This window comes from Trachypithecus francoisi, unplaced genomic scaffold (assembly GCF_009764315.1).
Source record: "Trachypithecus francoisi isolate TF-2019V2 unplaced genomic scaffold, Tfra_2.0 Lachesis_group0, whole genome shotgun sequence".
Lineage (NCBI taxonomy): Eukaryota > Metazoa > Chordata > Mammalia > Primates > Cercopithecidae > Trachypithecus > Trachypithecus francoisi.
The window spans coordinates 192,986,501-193,009,703 of NW_022681453.1; the positions used below are offsets into that span (position 1 = coordinate 192,986,501).

At 53.2% G+C, this 23,203-nt stretch overlaps 1 protein-coding gene across 2 annotated transcripts; it reads right to left on the minus strand.

Annotated features, from left to right (window-relative positions):
• Positions 1 to 10,243: 10,243 nt before the first annotated feature.
• On the minus strand, positions 10,244 to 20,380 carry CPN2 (carboxypeptidase N subunit 2). 2 transcript variants are annotated; one of them, XM_033213076.1, is made up of 2 exons: positions 20,244 to 20,380; positions 10,244 to 12,171 (listed from the first exon to the last, which is right to left on the minus strand). In XM_033213076.1, exon 2 carries the CDS (start codon positions 12,169 to 12,171, stop codon positions 10,534 to 10,536), a length of 1,638 nt encoding a protein of 545 aa, XP_033068967.1. In that variant the 5' UTR covers positions 20,244 to 20,380; the 3' UTR covers positions 10,244 to 10,533. The 2 variants fall into 2 exon arrangements, with proteins under 2 accessions (XP_033068967.1, XP_033068966.1); XM_033213075.1 differs by having other exon boundaries at positions 10,244 to 12,174.
• Positions 20,381 to 23,203: the final 2,823 nt, after the last annotated feature.

Here is a 23,203-nt window from a genome sequence, read left to right on the forward strand (position 1 = left end):
TCCTTGTGTAGAAAGAGTTCTGGGCTGGGGCTTGCTCCCTTCCCTGCAACTTTCCTGATCTCTGGGGCTCAGGAGCAGCCTCTGGTGCCTGGCTGATGGGCACAGCTGGCGAAGGCCACAGAGCAGCTGAGTGCTGGGGACAGGTGCAAGAGCAAACTCCAGCAGGTGTGTTGATCGTAATGACAGGGTCACTGACGCTGTCTCCCACGTGTTTTCTGTGCTGCTGACAACTGGGGCAGGCGAAAGCACATGGGAATTTGTTGTTGGAAACACCTTTCCAATGTTTTTGGCTGTGGGCACCTCCCCAGGACGTGTAGTGAATGGGCGTTTCTTTCTTGGATGGGCTCAGCGTGCATGGTGGCTGTGGGCTCCCTGTTGGAGAGGAACTCGAAGTCCAGGCAAAGGGAGGTTTACAGGCCTGTGATGGGGTTACATCCTGATCAACTCACTGTTAGTCCAAAATGTAAGTCAAAAAATGCATTTAATACCCCAATACACCTAGCATAAAGTCAGAAAATCATAAGTTGAAGTCTCCGGGGGGGGGGGGGCATCTGTATTTCACTGGAACCGTGGCAAGAAACCCCACAGACTGGCATTCTGGACATGGTTGCAGGTGAGAGGAGGGCTGCAGCTTGAGGGTCATGGTGGCTGGAAATGACCTGGGGATGTGAAACGCTGTCATCGAGGGCTGGCGTGCACACAGGAGGTTGATGGGGGTGTGGCTGCAGGCTGAGTATCGCTGGCTGCAGAGAGGTTGGCGGGTTGAGAGTGTGGTCATGGAGCTCAGTGGCCTCAATGACACTTGATGCTCCTAAGGGTGGCGAAGGCTCAGCAGGGTTGGCTGTAAGCAAAGCAGGGCCCTTCGGCGACTTTCAGCTGTTGCACAGAGTGGCAGTGAGACGATGACAACTTCACCCACGTGGGAATCCTCTGAGGTCACCTGAGAAGGAATCTCACGGATGAGAGCTTAGCTGGGGATGCAAAAGGCCCTGAGACAAGCTTACCACTTGGTGGCTCCAGGGAGAGATTCCAAAAAGTTTACAAAAGAAGAAAATGGCCGGGCGCGGTGGCTCAAGCCTGTAATCCCAGCACTTTGGGAGGCCGAGACGGGCGGATCACGAGGTCAGGAGTTTGAGACCACCCTGGCTAACACGGTGAAACCCCGTCTCTACTAAAAAAATACAAAAAGCTAGCCGGGCGAGGTGGCTGGCGCCTGTAGTCCCAGCTACTCGGGAGGCTGAGGCAGGAGAATGGCGTAAACCCGGGAGGCGGAGCTTGCAGTGAGCTGAGATCCGGCCACTGCACTCCAGCCCGGGCGACAGAGCAAGACTCCGTCTCAAAAAAAAAAAAAAAAAAAAAAAGAAGAAGAAAATGTATCATCTTTTAAAGAGGCGATGTAATTGCCCTCCACGCTGAAATATGTGAGTTTCCCAAACCCATGATTCTCCAAGGAAGAATTGAAATCTGGGTATGAAAACTACTCAGCCTCTTGGCGGAGGGGTGCCTGGCGGAAGCTTGGGTCTGTTCCAGCTGGGCCCTGCTCCCGGAAGAGCAGGCTTGCAGAACCGGCCTGGGCATGGTCCAGCTCATTGAACTGAGTTTCCCCTGTGTGCCACTGACTGGCCCAAAGAAGATATAAGAGGGAAGCTTCCCAGGGAGATTGCTTTTCCAAGTCATCATTTCCAATTCAAGGCATTTCTGGGAAAAGTTCCCATTGCCCTGATTGCTCAGTTCAAACAGTTACACAGGTTGTCCAGAATCCTGAGGGATAGTATCTAATTCTGGTCTCTTTCAGCCAAGTATACCAGGGTCGGCAGCTACCCTTGTCCCTTGGGCAGGAAAGAAATGTCAGTATCGCTTAGGCAGTTTCAGCAACTCTCAAGGTTATCAAATGGTCTCTTCTTTGGATTCACCTGTCATTCTGAAGACTGGATTTTCATTTCTGCAGCTGGCAAGGTGGTATCCGAGCACCTTGGTAGCCCATCTCATAAAGTGAGACCTCCAGAGACCCCTGAGCACAACAGGCCTTCCAGATTAGTAGAATATCTGCTTCAAAGGGCTTAGCCAGAGCCTGCACAGGCCACTTTTTCAACCTTGCAGGAGTGTTAATGCTCCCCATCCAATCACAGGAATGTCCGTGACCAGGAAACAGTTCTCTGAAGGCCGACTCCATAGTCTCTGAAATTTCCATGACAGCCAGCGTGGTGAAGAAATCTTGCAAAGGCTGTTGCTGGAATAATCCATCCTACAGGACTGGAATCAAAGGACACAGGCAGGCCAGCCACAGAGTTGAAAGAAAACAAATAGAAGGATCCCTGGATTCAGGGAAAAGGAAAGGTTCCCAGCTACGGTGAGACCTCAGCCCCGGATCCCCAGCCCTGCAAGGAAGCGCATCCTTCACGATGGCCCGCAACCCCAGCTTCTACGGCACGCAGATGGTGGAAGGGAAGGCTCTGCGTTGTGTGAGCAACTACTTGTGAGAAGTGGCTCCTGGCGATGTTTAGACTGGGGACGGGAGGACTGCCTGAGCATGGTGAAGACTGCTTCCACTTCTGAAGGGCTGTTTGGGGACAGGGGTGTCCACTTGCCCAGGGCCAGCAGGAATGTTACAGGGAGGCCTGCCCAGGGAAGGCTGGGCTGCACAGAGAGGGAGTGAGTTCATCATCACTGAGCACAACCAGTGGGCAAGGAGAGTGCAGAGAAGGTTCTTGAGGGGCCAGGCTAGATGGCTGCCGTCTGCCCTGAGTGGCGGCCAAGGGGTTCTGCAGCCCCCAGAGTGCTGAGAGTTTGGGCTCTGGCTGGGCCCCACCCTGGGGAGGTGCCCACCATCCTTCAGGCCAAGTGAGGGGGTGGGTGCCTGCCAGAGAGGTGGCACACCTCAGATGGCTGGAGCAGGAGGTGGGGCATCCACACGTCCACCCAGGCTTTCAGCTCCTAGTTACTCAGTAAAGATTTTGAGGCCTGGAGAGCGGGGCAGTGGCTTGTTAACAGGCACAGATCGCAAGTGAGGCAGAGCAGGTGCCACACATCAGGCTTCCTAACTGTGATGGTCAATTTTAGGTGTCAACCTGAGTAAGCCACAGGGTACCCTGATGACACACCATTCCCAGGTGTGTCTCTGAGGGCGTTTCCTGATGACGTTGACATTTGGAATGGTGAACTCAGCACAGCAGCTCCGCTCCCCAGCCAGGGCAGGCACCATCCAATCCACTGAGGACCTGAGTGAACAAAAAGGCAGAGGAAGGAGGAACTGCCCCGCGTCTTCCTGCCTCACTGCTGGAGCTGGGACATCTCATCTCCTGCCTTTGCACTAGGACTTATATCATCAGTTCCCCTGGTTCTCAGGATTGGGGCCTTGGATGGAATTACACCACCAGCTTCCCTGGGTCTCCAGCTTACAGAACCTGAGATCGCTCAGCCTCTGCAATTGCATGAGCCAATTCCTATCTATCCGTCATCCCATCATCTCTTGTTGGTTCTTTTTCTCTGGAGAACAGACGAATACACGAATCCGTCCTCTCCCTCCAAATGCAACTGGAATCTCTACTCCCCTTTACAAAGCTTCTCTGCTAAAGGATCTCTCACGCCATGGTGGCAAAGGGAGCCTCAGACCCATAGCCTCCACCCCAGGAGGAAAACAGGGCCAGAAAACACCAGCAGGCCTCCTTTGACGAAGTCCATGCGGTTTTGCTCCTTCTGCTACTTTGAATTCTGAATGCCACGCCCACAGACCTAATGATTTCATGGCAAATCATTTGTAACACCCGCTTTAGTCTCCTGAAGAAAAACTTCACAGATAATATCATCAAGCCTCGCAGAGAATTTAAAAATAAAACCTATCTGTAATATTAATTCGAAGTCAAAGATAACTTGTAATAAAAGAATTCGCTTCCATGTGGAATGTTTGGCCAAGACCTCACTAACAGACTGGAAGTCGCTTTCACTCACTCACAATGAGTAAAGGATGAATTTTGTCCGTGTTTGACATTTTGAAATCGGGGCTAAGCATGGCCTAGGGAAAAAAGATTCCCAAAGTGCTGGACAACTCTTGATAAAATCCCAAAGAAAACAAAGCCCAGTCTTCCCAGGTGCGGTCCTGAACCGCGCGTCCACGTGGCTGCAGGTGGCAGCAGGAGGCTCCCCGCTGAGATCCTCGCGGATGGGGTCCGCACCACATTGGCCTCTGGAGGTCGCAGGGGACACCTGGAAGTCGCAGAGGGCGCGGGACGAGTCACTGTGCAGGACGTGGCAGCGCGGGAACAATCTGGAGCGCCCCAACGCTTCGCAGCCCCACCGGGTGGCGGGCGGACTCGCCTCCGCCCGGCCGCTCCTGGGTGAACCGGCACTGAGCGAACCTGGCGCTTTTTCAGGCGTGCAGGAGACAGAAGTTGTGACGGCTCCGCATGCACGCCGGCAAGTATCCCCCGGGTCACCGAGTCAATGTGCCCGTGCCCCTTCTGGGGGACCGGGTTCTGACTTTCCTGGAATAAGGTCCCGCGCGGCGCCTGCGGGCGGAGCTGGGCGAACCCCTCCCTCGCCCTCCACGTCGGCCCGGGGCGCGTTCTTCCGTGAGACCACAAGGGGGCGCTCCGAGACCGGGCTCGGGACCCTTGCAGGCGCAGACTTAAAATGCTCGCAGATGCGCACGTGGTGGAAGCAGGCTGAGGGTGCTAGAAAGCATTCGTCCTTGGACTCGTATCGCGCTAGACTGTCTAATCTTTGAGGGCACCGTCCGGTTTTCCACTATCCACTGTTAGCACTGAACAATTGTGTCAGTTGCATTTCCAGTCCTCCCAAACAATGCAATTCTGATATATAAACAGCGGTTTTAACGTTCTTCCGGAAACAGATCAACGGGAACAGGTAAAACAGTTGGCCGGTACTTGCCTACCCCGTCCGCACCCACACCCACAGTTCTCTCTAGAATCAGACTAACAAAAATAATAATGCACGATAACAATTTTGGAGAACGTACCATGTGTCACTGTTGTGGGTAGTTTGTATGGATGCATTGATTTTATCTTCACCAATAACACTATGAGGTGGGTGCTATGTGATAAAAGTGTGGTGAGGACACTGAGCCACAGACAGCTTAGTAACTTGCCCAGGGTTGCATGGCTGGCAAGTAGCAGGACATCACTAAAGAAGGTACAACATTCAAAGCTTCCTGGAAGGGAGTCCTGCCTGCTGGAAGGAGGAGCTTTGGAATGACTTAGCCATCCTTTACTGTAAAAAAGAGAGGCAGGCGGGGCGCGGTGGTTCAGGCCTGTAATCCCAGCACTTTGGGAGGCCGAGGCGGACGGATCACGTGGTCAAGAGATCAAGACTATCCTGGCCAACATGTTGAAACCCCCCCTCTACTAAAAATACAAAAATTAGCTGGGCATGGTGGCACGTGCCTGTAATCCCAGCTACTTGGGAGGCTGAGGCAGGAGAATCGCTTGAGCCCTGGAGGCAGAGGTTGCAGTGAGCCAAGATTGCACCACTGCACTCCAGCCTGGGCGACAGAGGGAGACTCCGTCTCAAAAAAAAAAAAAAAAAAAAAAAAAAGCAAGGCAGAGTGCACCCCCAGCTGCTGTTTCTTCAAAAATGCAAGATTTATGAGAGCACCAATGCTGATAAAATTAAAAACATCGGCCGGGCGTGGTGGCTCCTGCCTGGAATCCCAGCACTTTGGGAGGCCGAGGTGAGTGGATTGCCTGAGGCCAGTCCATGACCAGCCTGGCCAACATAGCAAAACCCCATCTCTACTAAAAATACAAAAAAAAATAAAAATAAAAATTAGCTGGGCGTGGTGGCATGTGCCTGTAATCCCAGCTACTCGGGAGGCTGAAGCAGGGGGAATTGCTTGAACCAGGGAAGTGGAGGTTGCAGTGAGCCAAGATGGTGCCACTGCACTCCAGCCTGGGTGACAGAATGAGACTCCATCTCCAAAAAAAAAAAAAAATTAAAGACAACCGGAAAGAAAAACAAAATCCATGAAATATTTTTATACATGATGTTTGTCACTTGTTTCATTCATGAGTTCATCCAGAGCAGACACCAGGTGGGTGTGAGGAGTCTAGCATTGCCCAGTGCAAATTACACTGAACCTTGCCCTGGACAGTGCCTGAGAAAAAATTCTGCCCTAAATTTTCAACCCTGGCCATGTGTTAGAATCGCTGGGGGAGACTTAAACAAAACGATATCTGGGTAACCCCAGTGTTAGAGAAAGAGACAGAGTAAGATCATCTGAAAATCAACTCCATCTTGAAGCTAGCAAGGCACATTCCTTGCCAATCATGACCCATAGTCCTAAGATGTTTACAGCTAAGGAAGCAGCTCGGCAATGGCCTGCAAAGACGCAAGGACAAACTCCTACAACCACAGAGAGTCCAGGTGTCCCAGTACCCATGAGGACTAAGCTCTGATTTTTCATCTTCCCCAAATTCCTACCTAAGGGGTCTGGGGAGTCGCGCCTTACAAATCATAAATTCTCATCAGATGGGTTTTATTTAACCCTGTATATCATGACTTACTTTTTAATCTGATTATGGCATAATCAGGAAAAAATATTTAACCCCCAAAATATATTTCCTTGCCCTGCCTCGAAATAGCCCTGCAGAGTCTCTTGTGGGAAAATCCATGTCCTATAGAGAATCCCTTTCCCCTTTGTTTTCCTTCCTTTCTTTCCAGATCCAGGAGATCATCAGCTAAGCCAGGCACCCTTTTAGGTCCGATAAGAAACATTTTATAACCTGCTCTCTCTCTCTCTGAAGTCCGCTGAGGGCTTCCTCTGCACAATAAAACTTGGTCTCCACAATCCTTTATTTTCACCTGAACATTCCTTTCCATTGATCCCAGGTCTTCAGCTAAACTCAGCCAATTGTCAACCAGAAAATGTTTAAATTTACCTACAGCCTGGAAGTCCCCCGCCGGCTTCGAGTTTTCCTGCCTTTCTGAACCAAACCAATGTATTTCTTAAATGTGTCTGACTGATGTCTCCTGCCTCCCTAAAATGTGTGAAAGCAAGCTGCACCAGACCACCTTGGGCATGTTCTCGGGACCGCCTCAGGGCTGTGTCATGAGCCATGTCACTCGTATTTGGCCCAGAATAAATCTCTTAAAATATTTCACAGAGTTTGACTCTTTTCGTCAACACCCGTAGCAGCGCTATATGCTTTCAGGAAAATTATAGTTATGCTTTGATGTGCTTACATATGCTGAATGTCAAGGATCGTTTCCTTTAAATCAATAAAATAATAAATGTTGTCCTGTGGTATCAGCCATCCACATGTAGTCACAGCTGAGTTTAGTCTTTCATAGACAAGGGCCTATATAAGAAAAACTTAAAGGCAGTGCGTTCCTCTGCCTGCCTTCTGAAGACGCCCTGCCCGGTAACGGAGTAGCTTTCAATAAAATGTCTCTTCTCACTGCACTCAGTGACTTGCCTTGAACTCCTTCCTGCATGAGATCCAAGAACCCTCTTTCCGGGTCTGGATTGAGACCCTTTTCTAGTCACATGACCACCACCTGGCTAATTGAATCAGAATCTCAGAAAATGGGGCCCAGGCACCGGCGTTTTGCTTTTTGTCATTACCGGTTTTTAAAAGCCTCCCCAAGGGTTCAACCAGCATTGAGAGCCAATCTCCTTCTTATATAGAGGAGGAAACTGGGGCCCAGAGAGGAGCTGTAATTTGCCAAAGGTTGAAGAATGTGAAGAAAAGAGGTGTGGGTGCCGGGCGCGGTGGTTCACGCCTGTAATCTTAGCACTGTGGGAGGCCAAGGCGGGAGGATCATGAGATCAGGAGTTCGAGACCAGCCTGGCCAACATGGTGGAACCCTGTCTCTACTAAAAATGCAAAAAAAAAAAAAAAAATTAGCTGAGTGTGGTGGCACGTGCCTGTAATCCCAGCTACTCAGGAGGCTGAGGCAGGAGAACTGCTTGTCCCGGGACCCGAGAGGTGGAGGTCGCAGTGAGCCGAGATCACGCCATTGCACTCCTGCCTGGGCAACAAGAGTGAAACTCTGTCTCAAAAAAAAAAGAAAAGAAAAGCGATGTGGGAGCCGCGTGTGCTGAGTTCTAGTCCAGAACCCATGGAAAACGTTACTGCTGGGCCAGACCAGACACATCACCAGGAGACGGGGCATGAGGCGCCGCGGGGAGCAGGGCACGCTGGGAGCTGCTTCTTCGCCCATCTCTCCTTGGCCTGAGCTGGCTGTTGGCCATGCTGCTTCCCCAACATCATTTGGCAGAGAAAAATTCTGATGTTGTAATTTAACGCAGGGTTATGTCTTGAGGGGAAAATGTAATTGAGAGAAATGTCTGCTGGATTTTCCTATCCCTTTATCCCTGCCAGCGGACCGTACGTGTCTGTTGCTCAGACAGGCGTTCAGGCGATGGGGATTTCCGAAGCTCCTGCTACGTGCTAGACATGGAGTCACTTTCCCAGAGAGTGGCAACACATCCAGGCGGGAGCCAGAGCCCACGGCCAAGATCCCCAGTCTTGGAAGGGTCTGGGCAAGGTCATTCTTAAACCAAGTGAATTTGGGAGTCTTGCTCCCTCTTCTGCATGACGTCCCTCTTCTGCATGACCTTCAGTAACTGCCTGGGGCCCCCTTCATCAACAGGCACACTCCTCACTCCACCGCAGGGCCCTGCAGAATCAGCTCCGTCTGGGCTTCCAGCCTTACGTCTTCCTCCTCATCCCCCCTGCACAGCCCTGACCCCTAGTCCTTGCCCTTCCCCATCCCTTAGCTCAGGCTCTTCTTGCACAAGTTTCCAGCTCTACCCGGAGCCCTTCTTAAGGCCCAAGATCCAATGCAGCCTTTCTCGTGGCCGGTGCTTCCCGCCACTTCGCCGCCTCTGAACTTCCCAACACTGGCCTGTGCTGACCTCTTTCTGCCTTGTGTTTTCATCCCTTGTGGCTCATTTCTCCTGGTGGCCTGCTGTACATCTGATTCCCTTCTCCCTCCCTACCCGAGCCTTTTTCCCAGGCCAGCCACAATACAGCCGGAAGCCAGGTAGAAGGCTGTGCAGTGGCTCAGCCCGGGGCTACAAAGCATCTGGGAGCAGAAGGGGAAGAGTGGCTAGAGGGAGGCTCAGAGGCTGGAAGCCTGAGCGTTCAGGGACTCGAGAGGAGTGAGTGGAGAACACGCCCAGCTCCTGGGCTGGTCAATGCGCTGATGAGAATCAGGGGGAGTAGGGGACAGAGCCTTGCTAGACGTGTCTGTGGTCAACAGGACATGGGGCCCTGAGCAGGGGGTATCAGCCTGGGCCTGAAAAGAGCTGAGCACAGAGGAGAGCTGGGCTCACTACCAAAGAAGAGGCATCCACACAGGGGTGCATGGGAGGCTGCCCAGGGCATGGGAGGGCAGTGATCCCTGAGATGAAGCTGCAGCAGGCGGCCCAGGAAGGTTGCAGGGGTGGCTGAGCTGGGTAAGAGGCCAGGTGCGGTGGCTCACGCCTGTAATCCCAGCACTTTGAGAGGCCGAGGCGTGTGGATCATCTGAGGTCAGGAGTTTGAGACCAGCCTGACCAATATGTGATGAAACACCATCTCTACTAAAAATACAAAAATTAGCCAGGCATGGTGGCAGGTACCTGTAATCCCAGCTACTCGGGAGGCTGAGGCAGGAGAATTGCTTGAACGTGGGAGGTGGAGGCTGCAGTGAGCCAAGATCGCACCACTGCACTCCAGCCTGGGCAATAAGAGCGAAGCTCCATCTCAAAAAAGAAAAAAATGAAAAGACAAGGGAGAACAACGCTAGTGAGTGAGCCTCTTGTACTCAGCTGCTGTGAGAATGAACCTGCCGCCCGGCCGGCCCAGGCTGCCCCTGTACCTCAAACCTTTTCCTTCTCCTCAGCAGCAGCCGTCATGTGTGCTGAGCAGGCAAACCCACCCTCCCCTCTGGGGGCTCTGTGTCACAAAGCCGAGCGTCTGCAGTTTCCCTTCCCGAGGCTTCGTTTTATCTCAGTTTCTCCTGGGCGCAGCGTGGAGGTGGTTGCTGGCCACAGGATCACCCACACACTAGTCAGAACCCTGCCCCTGTGCTTTCTGATCGTCTCTGCTTCTGTCACATTCTTTATTTCTCTGTACCAATTTAAAACACAATTCCAGGGAGATAAACTGAAACAGACATTGGGCTTGTGAGCCAGATGTCAGAAGACAGTGGCCTCCACTTTGTATCGCTGGGATGCAGTGAGTAGACCTCAAGGTGTGGGCGAGAGCGAGTGGGTGTTACATAATGGGGAGGCAACAGGGCTGAGGATATTTTATTCTCCAGGCCATCGTGCAGCTTTCGAGGGTGCTTTGCAAAGCATAAGGATGGCCTTGTTAGGCTGCCCACTCCGGGAGAAGCAATGAAGGAAGAGGGGTAGGAGGAGACCCTGGTTACTGGAGCAGACCAGACTCCACTCCCTCACCTTGGAGGTGCAACCTGTCCCTTGCATGTGAAAAGCCAAGGCTTCGGAGACTCAGCTCCTCTCCGCCCCCATCTGTTGCCTGGTCAGGCCCCAGAGGCCACCTTCCCCAGCTCCTGTATGCCCTGCTACTAGGGCCCGGCTGCCCGAGCCTCGATAGACACGGTGAGCCGCAGAGAACCGCAGCTCGACCTCAGGTCCCACTCCTGACTAGCATTGTACAGCAGTCCCAGGGAGCCCTGCCGAGGAGACAGCTGGACGTTCAGCCAGCGACACCGGGCCTGGTCACAGGCGAGCACCACGGTGCCCTCGGGGTTGCTGTAGGTGCACTGGCTCCGAGCTGCCCTTTCCTGCACAGCCAGATCCCAGCTGCCCCCTGCCTTCTTGTCGTCCAGCCACGTGACCTGGAAGCCCAGGCGGTCCCGGGTGACAGGACACACCAGCTGCTTCTCGTTCAAGGCGGGCACCACCTGGCCTTTGAGGTAGGCAGGGCCAGCGCAGTAGGTCTGGATGTTCAGGAGCCGGTCAGTGTACTGCTGCAGCCAGTTGAAGAGGTAGGCCAGGTGGCAGTCACACTGCCAGGGGTTGCCGTGCAGGGCCAGGTTGAACAGGTTGTAGTTGGTGTCGAAGATGCCCTCCGGAAGTGTGGTCAGCTGGTTCTTGGAGAGGCTGAGCAGCTCCAGCTTGGACAGATTCTGGAAGAGGGCTGGGTGCAGGGCCGTCAGGTTGTTGCTGCCCAAGTAGAGCTTGACCAGCTCCTCCAGGTCTCTGAAGATGCCAGCTGGGAGGTGGGCAATGGCATTGTATGACAGCATGAGGGAACGCAGTTTGGACAGGTGGGCAAAGGCACCCTCAGCGACCATCTCCAGCTGGTTATGGGTCAGAGACAGGCCGACCAGGTGTGGGGTGTGGGCAAAGAGGCCAGCAGGCAGGACCTGAAGCATGTTCCCCTGTAAGCTCAGAAAGGTCAGATTCCCCAGGGAGGCGAAGATGGAGAGTGGCAGGTGCGTGATGGCATTGTGCTGCAGCCACAGCTTCTCTAGGCAGAAGAGTTGGGAGAACACCTGACGGGGCAGCTCCGAGATCTTGTTGCTGTCCAGGAAGAGCTCCTGCAGGCTGCCCAGTCTGCCAAACACACCCTGGGGGAGGCCAGAGAGTGCGTTGTTACTCAGCTTCAGGGTCTGTAGGCTGGTGAGTGGGTGGAACAGCTCCTCTGGGAGCTGGGTCAGGAGGTTCTGGGCCAGGTTGAGTGTCTTCAGATGGGTCAGGGGCTGGAAGAGCCTCCTAGGCAGGGCCTGGAGCCGGTTCCCCTGCAGGTGGAGGGACTCCAGGGCAGCCATGTCCTGGAAGAGGCCCTCGAGCAGAGCCTCCAGCATGTTGAAGTTGAGGGTGAGCTTGCTCAGCGAGGTCAGGTTGGAGAAGGTGTTGGTGCTGAGGTTCAAGAAGTTGCTGCCTGTGATCTCCAGGTCCTCCAGGCTGGGCAGCCCCCCGAAGGCATCCGGCCCAAACTGGCAGAGCTGAGTGTTGAGGAAGACCACCTTGGTCAAGTTGGGGTTGCTGCCAAAGGCTCTGGTTTCCACTGTAGTGAACGAGGTCTCCACAAAGATGATGTTTGTGGTGTATGGCGGGATGTCCGGCGGGATGGCGGCCAGCTCCTCGTCTGAGCAGAACACCTCCTGGACAAAGCAGTCGCAACCCACGGGGCAGGGCTGGGCAGGCCTGGCCAGGAGCAGAAGGGAGGCCCAGAGCAGCCAGGCTCCAGGGAGCATCTTCTAGATTTGAAGATGGACAGAAAACAGGAAGGGAAACTTGATCATCACACAGCATGGCACAGTGACCAGGGCACTGGACCGCGAGCTCGAACATGTGGCAGGACAGAGACACAGGGCTTTGGGGCTTTCTGTGTTCTTTCCAGATTGGGGAAAGAAGCGGAAAAGAGACAAAAAGGCATGGAAGAGAGGCGTAAAAGGAGACCATGGGCATTGTGGCATTTTTAAAGATAATATATAGGATATGGACAGATTATTCCTGAGTTGGAAGTTCCTAGACCATAACTCTTCCTGAGTTTCCATATCTCAGCACACATCAGAGCCAAATGATGCGGAGATCCTGGCACCTGCTCTTTGCACGGTTGGTGGAGGGGGAGTGCAGCCACAGAGACGAGATGGCTCCTCGAAACTGCTGCTGAAATGGCCTCCCCCTGCCCACCTCTGCCCACTCCTCCATGGCGGGGCCCGAGGAGCTTTCCAACGTCACGTGGACAGAAGGACCCCAGACCTGGGGATTCTACAGAACAGTAGATGTCTTTAAAACTCTCCAAAATTCTTTAGATTTTCTTTACTGTTTTTTTAAAAAATAAAAAACAGTAGATTTTCTAGCATCTACTCACAGGTCACAGATTGGTGATGCACCTCACAAATATGTTTTATTTACTCCTCAGTGACATTTTTTCATATTTGAATCAGTAGCCAACATGTAAAAACTGGAAAACATCACGGTAAAGGTCTAGGTTTCAGAGTGAACTGGGGACAGTGGGCCCGCCTTTCCACGTAGCAAGACCAGCTGGGGCTTCGTGGCCCCTGCCCTGTTAGAGGGTGTGTGCCCCCCAGGCCGCCACTGTTCCCACGCACAGCACTTATTCACATGGCTTGTAGTGGTCTTAATTCCATGAGTTCAAATCTTAGGTCCATCGCTTTCCAGCTATGTGACCTTGGGCTTGTTGCTTAATCCATCAGTGCTTCAGTTTCCTTATCTGTACAATGGGGATTATACTAGTCCCTACCACGTGAGGGTAATTGTTAGGGATTCAGTGAGTACACATAGGTAACAGTTTTACATCAGGATCTGGCATAGAGTGAGTAATTAATCAACCTCATTAACTATCGTTAAAGGTCGCAAGCTACCTTATTACAGAAAAGGTTATTTGAACACCAAAAAAAACAAAAAAACAAATTAAAAACAAAATGCTCTTTAGACGGAATACACTTGAATTTACCAAAAATTAAAAAAAGAAAGAAGCCCTTTCACAACATAATCCTAATTTTTCTTAATTAACTTCTTCTCAGTAAAAGGGGTCTGCGAAAGGGGTTCTCCAGTTGCAGAATCTGGGTACCAAGCGCTCTTTGCTGGCTGTCTCTCTGCTGCCCTCTGCTGGTGCCTCCTCCACCTGGAGATTCTGCTTCTGGCTGAAGGTCTCCCATTAAACTCACAGGCTTAGGACCCAGTGCTTAGGGGAGCCCCAGTGACTCCCCCGCTCAGTCACTCAGTGACTCTCAGTCCTTCCAGGAATGTTCTGCCTCATCAGTAGAGCAGGAACAACTTCTCCCTGAGAAATTGCACACCTTCCTTTAGGCTGCTCTAAGGCATGCATAGCTAAGTGAGCTTGGGGAGCTGGTAAGGAAAGTCTCTACCAGTAATAACCGCTGGCCTGGGATTAGAATCTGACTCCTGCGGCCGGGCATACACCTGCCTGGTGTGAGCGGCTGGAGAGCTCCACCTCTAGTCCCAGCACTTTGAAAGTCCAAGGCAGGTAGATCATGAGGTCAGGAGTTCCAGACCAGCCTGGCCAAGATGGTGAAACTCTGTCTCTACTAAAAACTACAAAAATTAGCCGGATGTGGTGGCACACATCTGTAATCCCAGCTACTCAGGAGGCTGAGGCAGGAGAATCGCTTGAACCCGGGTGGCAGAGGTTGCAGTGAGCCGAGATCCTGCCACTGCACTCCAGCCTGGGCGCTGGACTCCATCTCATAAATAAATAAATAAGTAGAATCTGACTTCTGCAATCACCTCTTCCAGGAAAAGAAAAATGTCCTTGCCACTTAGGACATGTGAGGGAATGGAACAAGCCTCAGGGCAAGCGTGTGCCTCCTGGCTCTGTGTCCCTAGACTCCAGCTACAGAGTTAGCATGAGACTAGAAGCAGAAAGCAGTGGGTCTGGCTGATGAGGATTGGGGTAGCCACTGTCCCCCAACACACACCACACAGGCACACAGCTGCCACTAGCACCTGGCCTGCCCCTGAGGCACCTACGCAAAACCCCTAGGGGTCCCAAAAGAAGCCGCCCCGGACCCTAGGAGGGAGGACCTGGAGAACATGTCTCCACTTGAACACTCAGTATAGGCACCGAAATGATGGGTTTTCCTGGCAGTCTGTTCTGTGTACTCGCCTCTCTGTGCTCAGAGGAGCACTGGCTTCCTTTGGGCTCAGGCAGGTTTTGTGGAATGGAGTTTTCCAAGGCGGGGAAGAGCAGCGTGGGAGGCAGAGCCACCTCCCCTGGGACGGGCAAACCCGGAATGAATGATCCCCAGCCAGGCTGCCAGAGCTGCCTCGACTCCTCCCGAGAGTAAGAGGGGAGCAATTTTGTTTAGTTGTATCGTTTTTTGAGGCAGAACTTCACTCTGTTATCCAGGCTGGAATACAGTGGCACGATCATAGCTCCCTGCAGCCTCAGTCCCCTGGATGTAAGTGATCCTCCTGCCTCAGCCTCCAGAGTGGCTCCAGAGTGGCTACAGGCGTACACCACTGTGCCTGGTGAATTCTGATTTTTAACATGCCGTAATAGGATCACGGTGCCAGTCCCCCTTCCTTGCTAGCCCCATTGGTCATTGTTTCTCAAAGGCTATTTCCAGAAAGTACTCCCCTGGAATGATGGTGCAGACAATGCTGGGGCTTGCGGGTCCCGAGACCATCTGGCCTCCTCGCAGGGAGAGTGAGGCAAGGCCCCGGGCTCTTCACAGCAGGGCTTGGCTTGTGGGGCCCAGATCTCCTGGTTTTGTTCATCACTCCTGCCAGGAAAACAGGCCAAAGCCGGAGTTGCCCCGTGGAACGCTCAAGCCCGCTGGGCAGAGTAGACCTCTCTGCTGAGCCCGCCGGGCAGAGTAGACCTCTCTGCTGAGCAAGCTGAGTGCTCCCTGGCTTCCCTGGGTCCGTGCCTCTTACTTTTAATCCACTGTCATTTAGAAATAATGTGCTTTACACATTTCCAACAAAGGAAGGAGCTCTAGGATTCAAGCCTTGAATCAAAACCATGGCACTGGTGGCACAGAAAGTCAAGTGCAGGCAAATCAGCTAAGGCTCGGGAGACGTAGGCAGAGGGAGAGACATCTCCCTGATGTGGGGGCTTGGCTGAGGGGTCAGTTCCCACCTGCCAGTTCCCAAAGCTCCCACACATACATCTTGATCCTCAGCACAAACCTAGAAGTGCCCAGGACAGGGAGACTGGGGCCCCCAGAGCTACAGTGACTGGCCCAAGGGCACACACACAGAAGCGAGTCCTGACAGCCCAGGCTCTGCAGGGTCCTTGCCATGACACCACCAGGCTCTGTCCCAGGGCAGTGGAGTGGGTGGGGTGGGCAGGCCCACTCCTCGTATCTGCAGGTCCCAGGGAGAACATCGTCTACCTGGAATCCGCCCATTGTCTGTTCCCTTCTCATCCCCCCGACTCTCTTGCACTGTGAGTGGAGACCCCACACACATCGCCCCTGGGCACCCCACAGGCCGAAGACTGTGTACTTCTGGGGCATGGTCAACCTAGGGAAGATGGACCCAGGGAGGCAGCCCACACAGACTGGGGTTCTGGGTACCCAGAGCGTGGTTTAAAATGGGGGCACTGCCTCCAGATGGGCATGTGCCGTTGGCACCTTTGGGGCGGGTCTCATGGGGGGAGGAGGGCCAGAACAGGGCCGTCTAAGTTCAGGGCAAGACCCCTCTTGCCTGGGTCTACTGGGGCAGGGGGCGGGAAGGCAGGGATGATTCTCACAGTGAGGGCGCAGGACACTGACAATTTACAGATGGTCCACTCCCCGCCTGAGCCCCCTCACCTCACTCTGGAGTGGCTACAAGTCAGACAGCCTGGGTTCAAATCCTAACTCCCCTCCAGCTTAGCTCTGTGGCTTTGACTGCATGGCTTAACCTCTCAGAGTTTCGCTTTCCTCCTCTTCAAAACAGTGAGCACAACACTACCTTCCTGGTGGGGATGTTGTGAGGATGGAACGAGAAAATGCATGGAAAGCTCCAAGTTCAGGCCCTGGCACACGGCAAGTGCTCGGCAACGTTAGTGACCCCGATATTCCGAGCAGCGCAGCCCCAGCTCTGTGCTGAAGCCGTCACGGGTTCGCCAGGGAGAAACCCATGAGACCATCCAACCACCCCACTGTGGCCAGTGAGACGCCGCTCCACAGCACTCCTTCTAGCGCTTTCCTCCAGCCAAGGGAAAGAGCTAGAAGGTTTAGGGGAGCACAGATTCTGAGGGCTCTGGCTGGGAGGCTTTGAACTTGGGCCCCTGCCCCAGCCTGCCCTCAAGAAAGCAGGTCACTGGGGAGCTCTGGAGACGGAAGCGCCCCTCCCTGGGAACTGCAGAGGCTGGCCCCAAGGGCCACAGCGGGGCGGCAGCCAGAGGCTTTCTGCTCCTTGTCTGGGAATAAGACCAGCAAATGCCCACAAAAATGTTCCACACTTTCAGCAAGCCAAGGAAGTCTGGCTTTTTAAATGGTTTTTTTGGGGGGATAAGGAGGGTTTGGCCGGGTGCAAACGAGCTCCTTCCTCTCCTCAAATGGCTCTTGGGAGGGTACATTTCTGTGCACGCCTCAAGCCAGTCTGTCATCCACCACAGAGCTAAGCCTCACTTCTTCCAGAGGGTGATGGGAGCTAGAATGGGGCCTAGAACCCTGGCCCCAGACACCCAGGGACTGCTCCCTGACGCTGGCTCCACGGATGTCTGCCTCACCAGCGGGCCCGGATTTGGCCACTTGGGCTCCAGCTCAGCCGGAAGCACAAAGAGGAGCTTCTGAGACTCGTCCAGAGTCCCTGGCTGCCTCATCTGGTCCTCCAAGAAGACCTGCTGCTCCCCAAACCTGGTCCCCTCTCTTCTGAATCCAGCAACATAAGTCCAATGGCTGAGGCGGTCGGGCTTGCGCCTGGTCCCAGCCTCTGCTCCTGCCCTGGCCAGCCCACCCCATCCGCTGCCCAGTTGTGTCCCAGGGAGTGAAGCCACCTCTCAGAGCCCCAGCCTCGGCGTCTGTAAACCCAGAACGACCATGATAACAATAACCATCATAATACCTCAATCATAGCATTGTTAGGGCTATTGTGGCTCTCAAATGAGGTAACAGGCATCGGGCCACAGCAACAAAATAGAAACAGCCTAAATGTCCAACACGAGGGATTGGTTACGTGAATCATGCTACACGGAGATAATGGAAACCCTCTCCGCTATCTTTAAAACTATATTATAGGCTGGGTTCAGTGGCTCCTGCCTGTCATCCCAGCACTTTGGGCGGCAGAGGCAGGAGGATCGCTTGAGGCCAGGAGTTTGAAATCAGCCCGGGCAACATGGTAACAGCTCATCTCTACAAAAAAATTATAAAAATTAGCCAAGCATAGCGTTGCATGCTTGTAGTCTCAGTTACTCGAGAGGCTGAGCGGGGAGGATGGCTTGAGTCCGGGAGGTCGAGGCTGCAGTAAGCGGTGATCGCTCTACTGCACTCCAGCCTGGGAGACAGGGGGAGACCCTGTCTCAAAAAAAAAAGAGTAAAAAATAAAATTTTAAACAAAAAGAAAATTTATTACAGATGTGTATTTATTGACAAGATGTTTGCAATATCTTAAGTGAAATATATGAAGTCTCAGGATGCTACTTTTCCATTTTTAAGGTGTATTTGTGCACAGAAAACACAATAGAAGCTTATGCACCAAATATTTGTGGTGGGGTCTGGCACTGTGGTTCACACCTGTGATCCCAGGATTTTGGGAGGCCAAGGCGGACAGATCACCTGAGATCAGGAGTTCAAGACCAGCCTGGACAACATGGTGAAACCCTGTCTCTACCAAAAATATAAAAATTAACTGGGCATTGTGGCACACACATGTAATCCCAGCTACTCAGGAGGCTGAGGCAGGAGAATCGCTTGAACCCGGGAGGCGGAGGTTGCGGTGAGCCGAGATTGCGCCACTGCACTCCAGCCTGGGTAACAAGAGTGAAACTCTGTCTCAAAAGAAAAAAAATTGTGGTCATTACTTCTGAAAAAGCAATTCGTGGATGATTTTGATTTTTTCCTTCTGCTTAAAAATGTATGTTCCACATTTTTACGAAAGAAACATATCACTTTTGCAGTAAGGTTGAAACCTATTTTATTCTAAATATCAAGATAAATGTGTAAAATGCACAGCACAGTTCCACACACATAGTAGGGGCTTACTTGACTCTTTCCTTCCTGGCAGTGATGTTGCAAAGGCCCAAGGGAGCTTGTCTACCAGCCGTGTTAGCTTCTGGAAGAGATGACAGCTGACAGGCTGAACTAAGAGGCAGTTGTGAACTGGGCACTGTGCGACCCTTCCAATTTATACCCACCCTCTCCGGCCACTGGAAGTCACACTTCCCCCTTCCTTGACTATCCTCGTGGGTTTTGTTTGTTTGTTTGTTTGAGATGGAGTTTCACTCTTGTCGCCCAGGCTAGAGTACAGTGACGCCATCTCGGCTCACTGCAACCTCCGCCTCCCGGGTTCAAGCGATTCTCCAGCCTCAGCCTCCTGAGTAGTTGGGATTACAGGCACCTGCCACCACATCTGGCTAATTTTTGTATTTTTAGTAGAGATGGAGTTTCCCCATGTTGTCCAGACTGGTCTCGAACTCCTGACATCAGGTGATCCACCCGCCTTGGTCTCCCAAAGTGCTGGGATTAGAGGTGTGAGCCACCGCGCCTGGCCCTTTCTTGGGTCCTCAGATCCCTCTTCTACTGTGTTGCATGTTGGGCTCTTCCGCTGTTTTCTATTCAGTTGCACCCACCTGAGTGAGCCCGTGGTACTGCAGGCTTGCTGCGGCGTCTCTGCAAGCAGCTCTGCACCCCAGCACCCGGCTCAGGGCTGGGCACTGAGAAGGCAGCCAGGCTCTGTGTGCTGAATTGAAGGGAATGTGTTTGGTGGCTGTCAGTGACTTCGCATCTCAGGCCTGACTCTCATCCTGCTTAGTAGCAGGGCAAAACACGTCAGCTTCGCCAGTGCCACAAACTGGGATCAGATTCTGATGCCATCACCTACTAGCCATGTGGGCTTGGGCAAATCACTCCAACGCTCTAAGCCTCAGGTTTTCCACCCTTAATTATCACCTCTGCCCTCTGGGGTAAAATTAGCACTCCACTGAATAATAAACAGGCTAAATAAGAGAGTAAATACAAAGCCCTTAACACAGTGCCTGGCAAATACTGAATATTCAATAAAAGGTGGCTCCCTGCAGGTTTATATGACCATAAACTTTATCATATGAGCCAGCAGGCTTCTGGGAGGGAAACGAGGAGCTAGTCATCCTCGGGCCTGAGCTGGGTGCCGTGGTGTGCGCTTGTAATCCCAGCTACTCAGCAGGCTGGGTGGTAGGATCGCTTGAAGCCAGGAGTTCAAGACCAGCCTGAGCAACATAACAAACCCCATCTCGAAAAACAACAATAATTATATTAATAACATGTAGTATTAATATAGTATTAATCAATAATTAGTAATACTATTTATTATTGTTATGCCAAGATGACAAGTATAAACTAGGCAGAACCAGGCCAACCTGGACATCTGGTCACCCTGCTTATCCTCTACTTACTACTAGCTCCCTGCAGGCCGGGACCAGCTGGTTCACATCTCACAACCCCCGCCCCCGCCCCACCTGCCTCCTGCCTCTTCCCAGCAGCACCCTAGCCGAGCACCTAGGGGTCTTCTCCTCCCAGGACAGGGGCCCCCTGGAACTGCAGCCTGCCTGGAGCTGGGGAAGGCTCTGAAATGGAGAGATCGCAAGTTCCCATTCCTGCCCCCATGTCCCTGCAGACCCAGGAGCCCTTTAGCGACCCCAGGAGCCTACCGTGAGAGCCGAGTGGGTGGTGCCGGGCTGCCCTGTCTTCCTGAGGAGCAGAGAGGAGTCTGGTGTGGCCTGTGGTCAGCTCAATTCAGCCCCAGCACTGATCAAAGTTCCAGGCAGTGGTTCCTCCCCTCACGTGGCCCCAGAGTCCCAGAATGTCACCAGGGTCACAGGACGGGAGAGGGCCTTGGCAAGGCCTCTGAAGATTACAAAATGACCCTGAACTCCTCCCACCTACAGAGCCCTCGCGGGGCCAAAATCCCACCAAGGTGGCAGGGTTGGCACCTTCAGGGCCCCAGGGACACAGCAAGCCCTAGAGACTCCCGCAGGCGGCTGGGTTGGTGAGGACTGGGATGGGGTCCACGCTCACACCCACCCCTGCGGGCAGAGGCAGAAGCACTGGGAGACTGCCTCAGCCTCAGGCCCGTGGATTTGTTGCTTTGTCTTGTGTTTGTTTAATGAATGAACTCTCTAAACCCTTCCTGAGTTAGAAGGGGGAAAGCTATAGGGAGATGAATTGGGGCCCAATATGGAGAGGAGCGCTCACACACTCAGGGCTGTCCGAGGATGAAAGATGCCGCTTTGGAAGGGAGGGATTTTCCCGTCTCTGGAGATGTGGAACCAGGGCTGCAGGACACGCGAAGTGTGTGTGTGGTGAGTGCGTGCGGGTGTGTGTGAAGTGGGTGTGTGTGTGGGTGTAGGGGTGTGTGGTGAGCGTGGGTGTGGGTGTGGGGGGTGTGTAAGTGGGTGTATGTGAGTGGGTGTAGGGGTGTGTGGGGGGGTGTAGGGGTGTGTGGTGAGTGTGTGTGGAGTGTATAAGTGGGTGTGTGGGTGTGAGTGGGTATAGGGGTATATGTGTGTGGGGGTGTAGGGGTGTGTGGTGAGTGCATGTGTGTGGGTGTGGGGTTTGTGTGTAAGTGGGTGAGTGGGTGTGTGTGTGAGTGGGTGTAGGGGTGTATGTGTGGGGGGGTGTAGGGGTGTGTGGTGAGTGCATGTGTGTGGGTGTGGGGGGTGTGTGTAAGTGGGTGAGTGGGTGTGTGGGTGTGAGTGGGTGTAGGGGTATATGTGTGTGGGGGTGTAGGGGTGTGTAGTGAGTGCATGTGTGTGGGTGTGGGGGGTGTGTGTAAGTGGGTGAGTGGGTGTGTGGGTGTGAGTGGGTGTAGGGGTGTATGTGTGTGGGGGTGTAGGGGTGTGTGGTGAGTTCATGTGTGTGGGTGTGGGGGGTGTGTGTAAGTGGGTGAGTGGGTGTGTGGGTGTGAGTGGGTGTAGGGGTGTATGTGTGTGGGGGTGTAGGGGTGTGTGGTGAGTGCATGTGTGTGGGTGTGGGGGTTTGTGTGTAAGTGGGTGAGTGGGTGTGTGTGAGTGGGTATAGGGGTGTATGTGTGGGGGGGTGTAGGGGTGTGTAGTGAGTGCATGTGTGTGGGTGTGGGGTGTGTGTAAGTGGGTGTATGTGTGAGTGGGTGTGTGAGTGGGTGTGTGAATGTGTATAAGGGTGTGTGTGTGGTCAGTGTGAGTGGGTATGTATATGCGTATGTTGTGTGTGTAGTATGAGTGTGAGAAAATGTGTGATGAGTGGGGGTGGGTGTGTGGTGAATGTGTGTGCTTGTGAGTGGTGTGTGTCGGCGTGATGAATGTGCGTGGGTGTGTGTGATGAGTGTGTGGGGATGGTGTGTGTGGTGTGTGTGGGGTGTATGTGTGCGTGTGTGGTGGGGGGTTGTATATGTAACTGTGTGGTGAATGTGTGTGTTTGGCTGTGTGTGCGAGTCAGTGTGTATATGGTGAGTGTGGATAGGTATGGGGGGATGAGTGTGTTGGGTGTGTGGTGTGTGTGGTGTGTGGTGTGTGTGTGCAGTTAGTGTGCAGTGTGTGGGGGTGTGGTGAATGTGTGTGTGCATGCAGTAGGTGAGTGTGTCGGGGTGTGTGTGGTGAGTGGGTACTGGGCCCCGTGCCGGGGGTGGTGGAGAATGAACAGACACGAAAGACAAAGACAAACAGAGAACATGGCGGCCGCGCCTAGAGCCCCCGCCTCACTTTATTTATACTCCATAAACCCCACGTCAGCAAAAATAACACAATGCAAAACAAACTTTCTGCACCCAGATATAACCTTCTGCTTAGTTCCTTGTCTCTAAGCTCTTTCTTATTTTGTCTGCCTTCTTGGCGCCTACTCGAGTTCATTAAAAGTTCGACTAGAGATACTGTCCTTGACTACTGGAGTTCATTGAAAGTGCAACTAGCTAGAGATACTGTCCTTGAGCCTTATCTATTCTCAGCATATTATTTTCAATGGCCCCTGCAAGTGGGTGTGAGTGTGCAGTGAGTGTGGGTGTCTGTGGGTGTGTGGTGAGTGGGTGTGTGCAGGGAGAGTGTGTGGGAGTGTGTAGGTGTGTGAGTGTGCATGTGTGTGGTGAGTGGGTGTGTGTGAGTGTGCACTGAGCGTGTGGGTGTGTGGTGGGTGTGTGAGTGTGCACTGTGTGTCGATGTGTAGTGAGCATACAAGTGGGTGTGAGTGTGCACTGAGCGTGTGGGTGTGTGGGGTGTGTGGTGGGTGTGTGAGGGTGCAGTGTGAGGCTGTGTGGTGTGTGTGGTGAGTGGATGTGTGTGTGTGCATGCAGTAGGTGAGTGTGAGTGCATCGGGGTATATGTGTGTGGTGTGTGGTGAGTGGGTGTGTGAGTGTGCACTGTGAATGTGAGGGTATGTGGGGGTGTGTGGTGAGAGCATAGAAGTGGGTGTGTGTGAGTCTGCAGTAAGTGTATGAGAGTGTGTGGTGAGTGGGTGAGTATGCACTGAGCGTGAGAGTGTGTGTGTGTGGTGTGTGGTGAGTGGGTGTGTGTGCAGGAGGTTTGTGTGTCGGGGTGTGTGTGGTGTGTGGTGAGTGGGTGTGAGTGCACTGAGTGTGAGTGTGAGTGTGAGGGTGTGTGGTGTGTGGTGCGTGGGTGTGTGAGTGTGCACTGTGTGTCGA

Bases quoted from the DNA above. Each gene is read 5' to 3' on its own strand.
- CPN2 (XM_033213076.1), bottom strand. From the start codon at position 12,171: ATGCTCCCTGGAGCCTGGCTGCTCTGGGCCTCCCTTCTGCTCCTGGCC.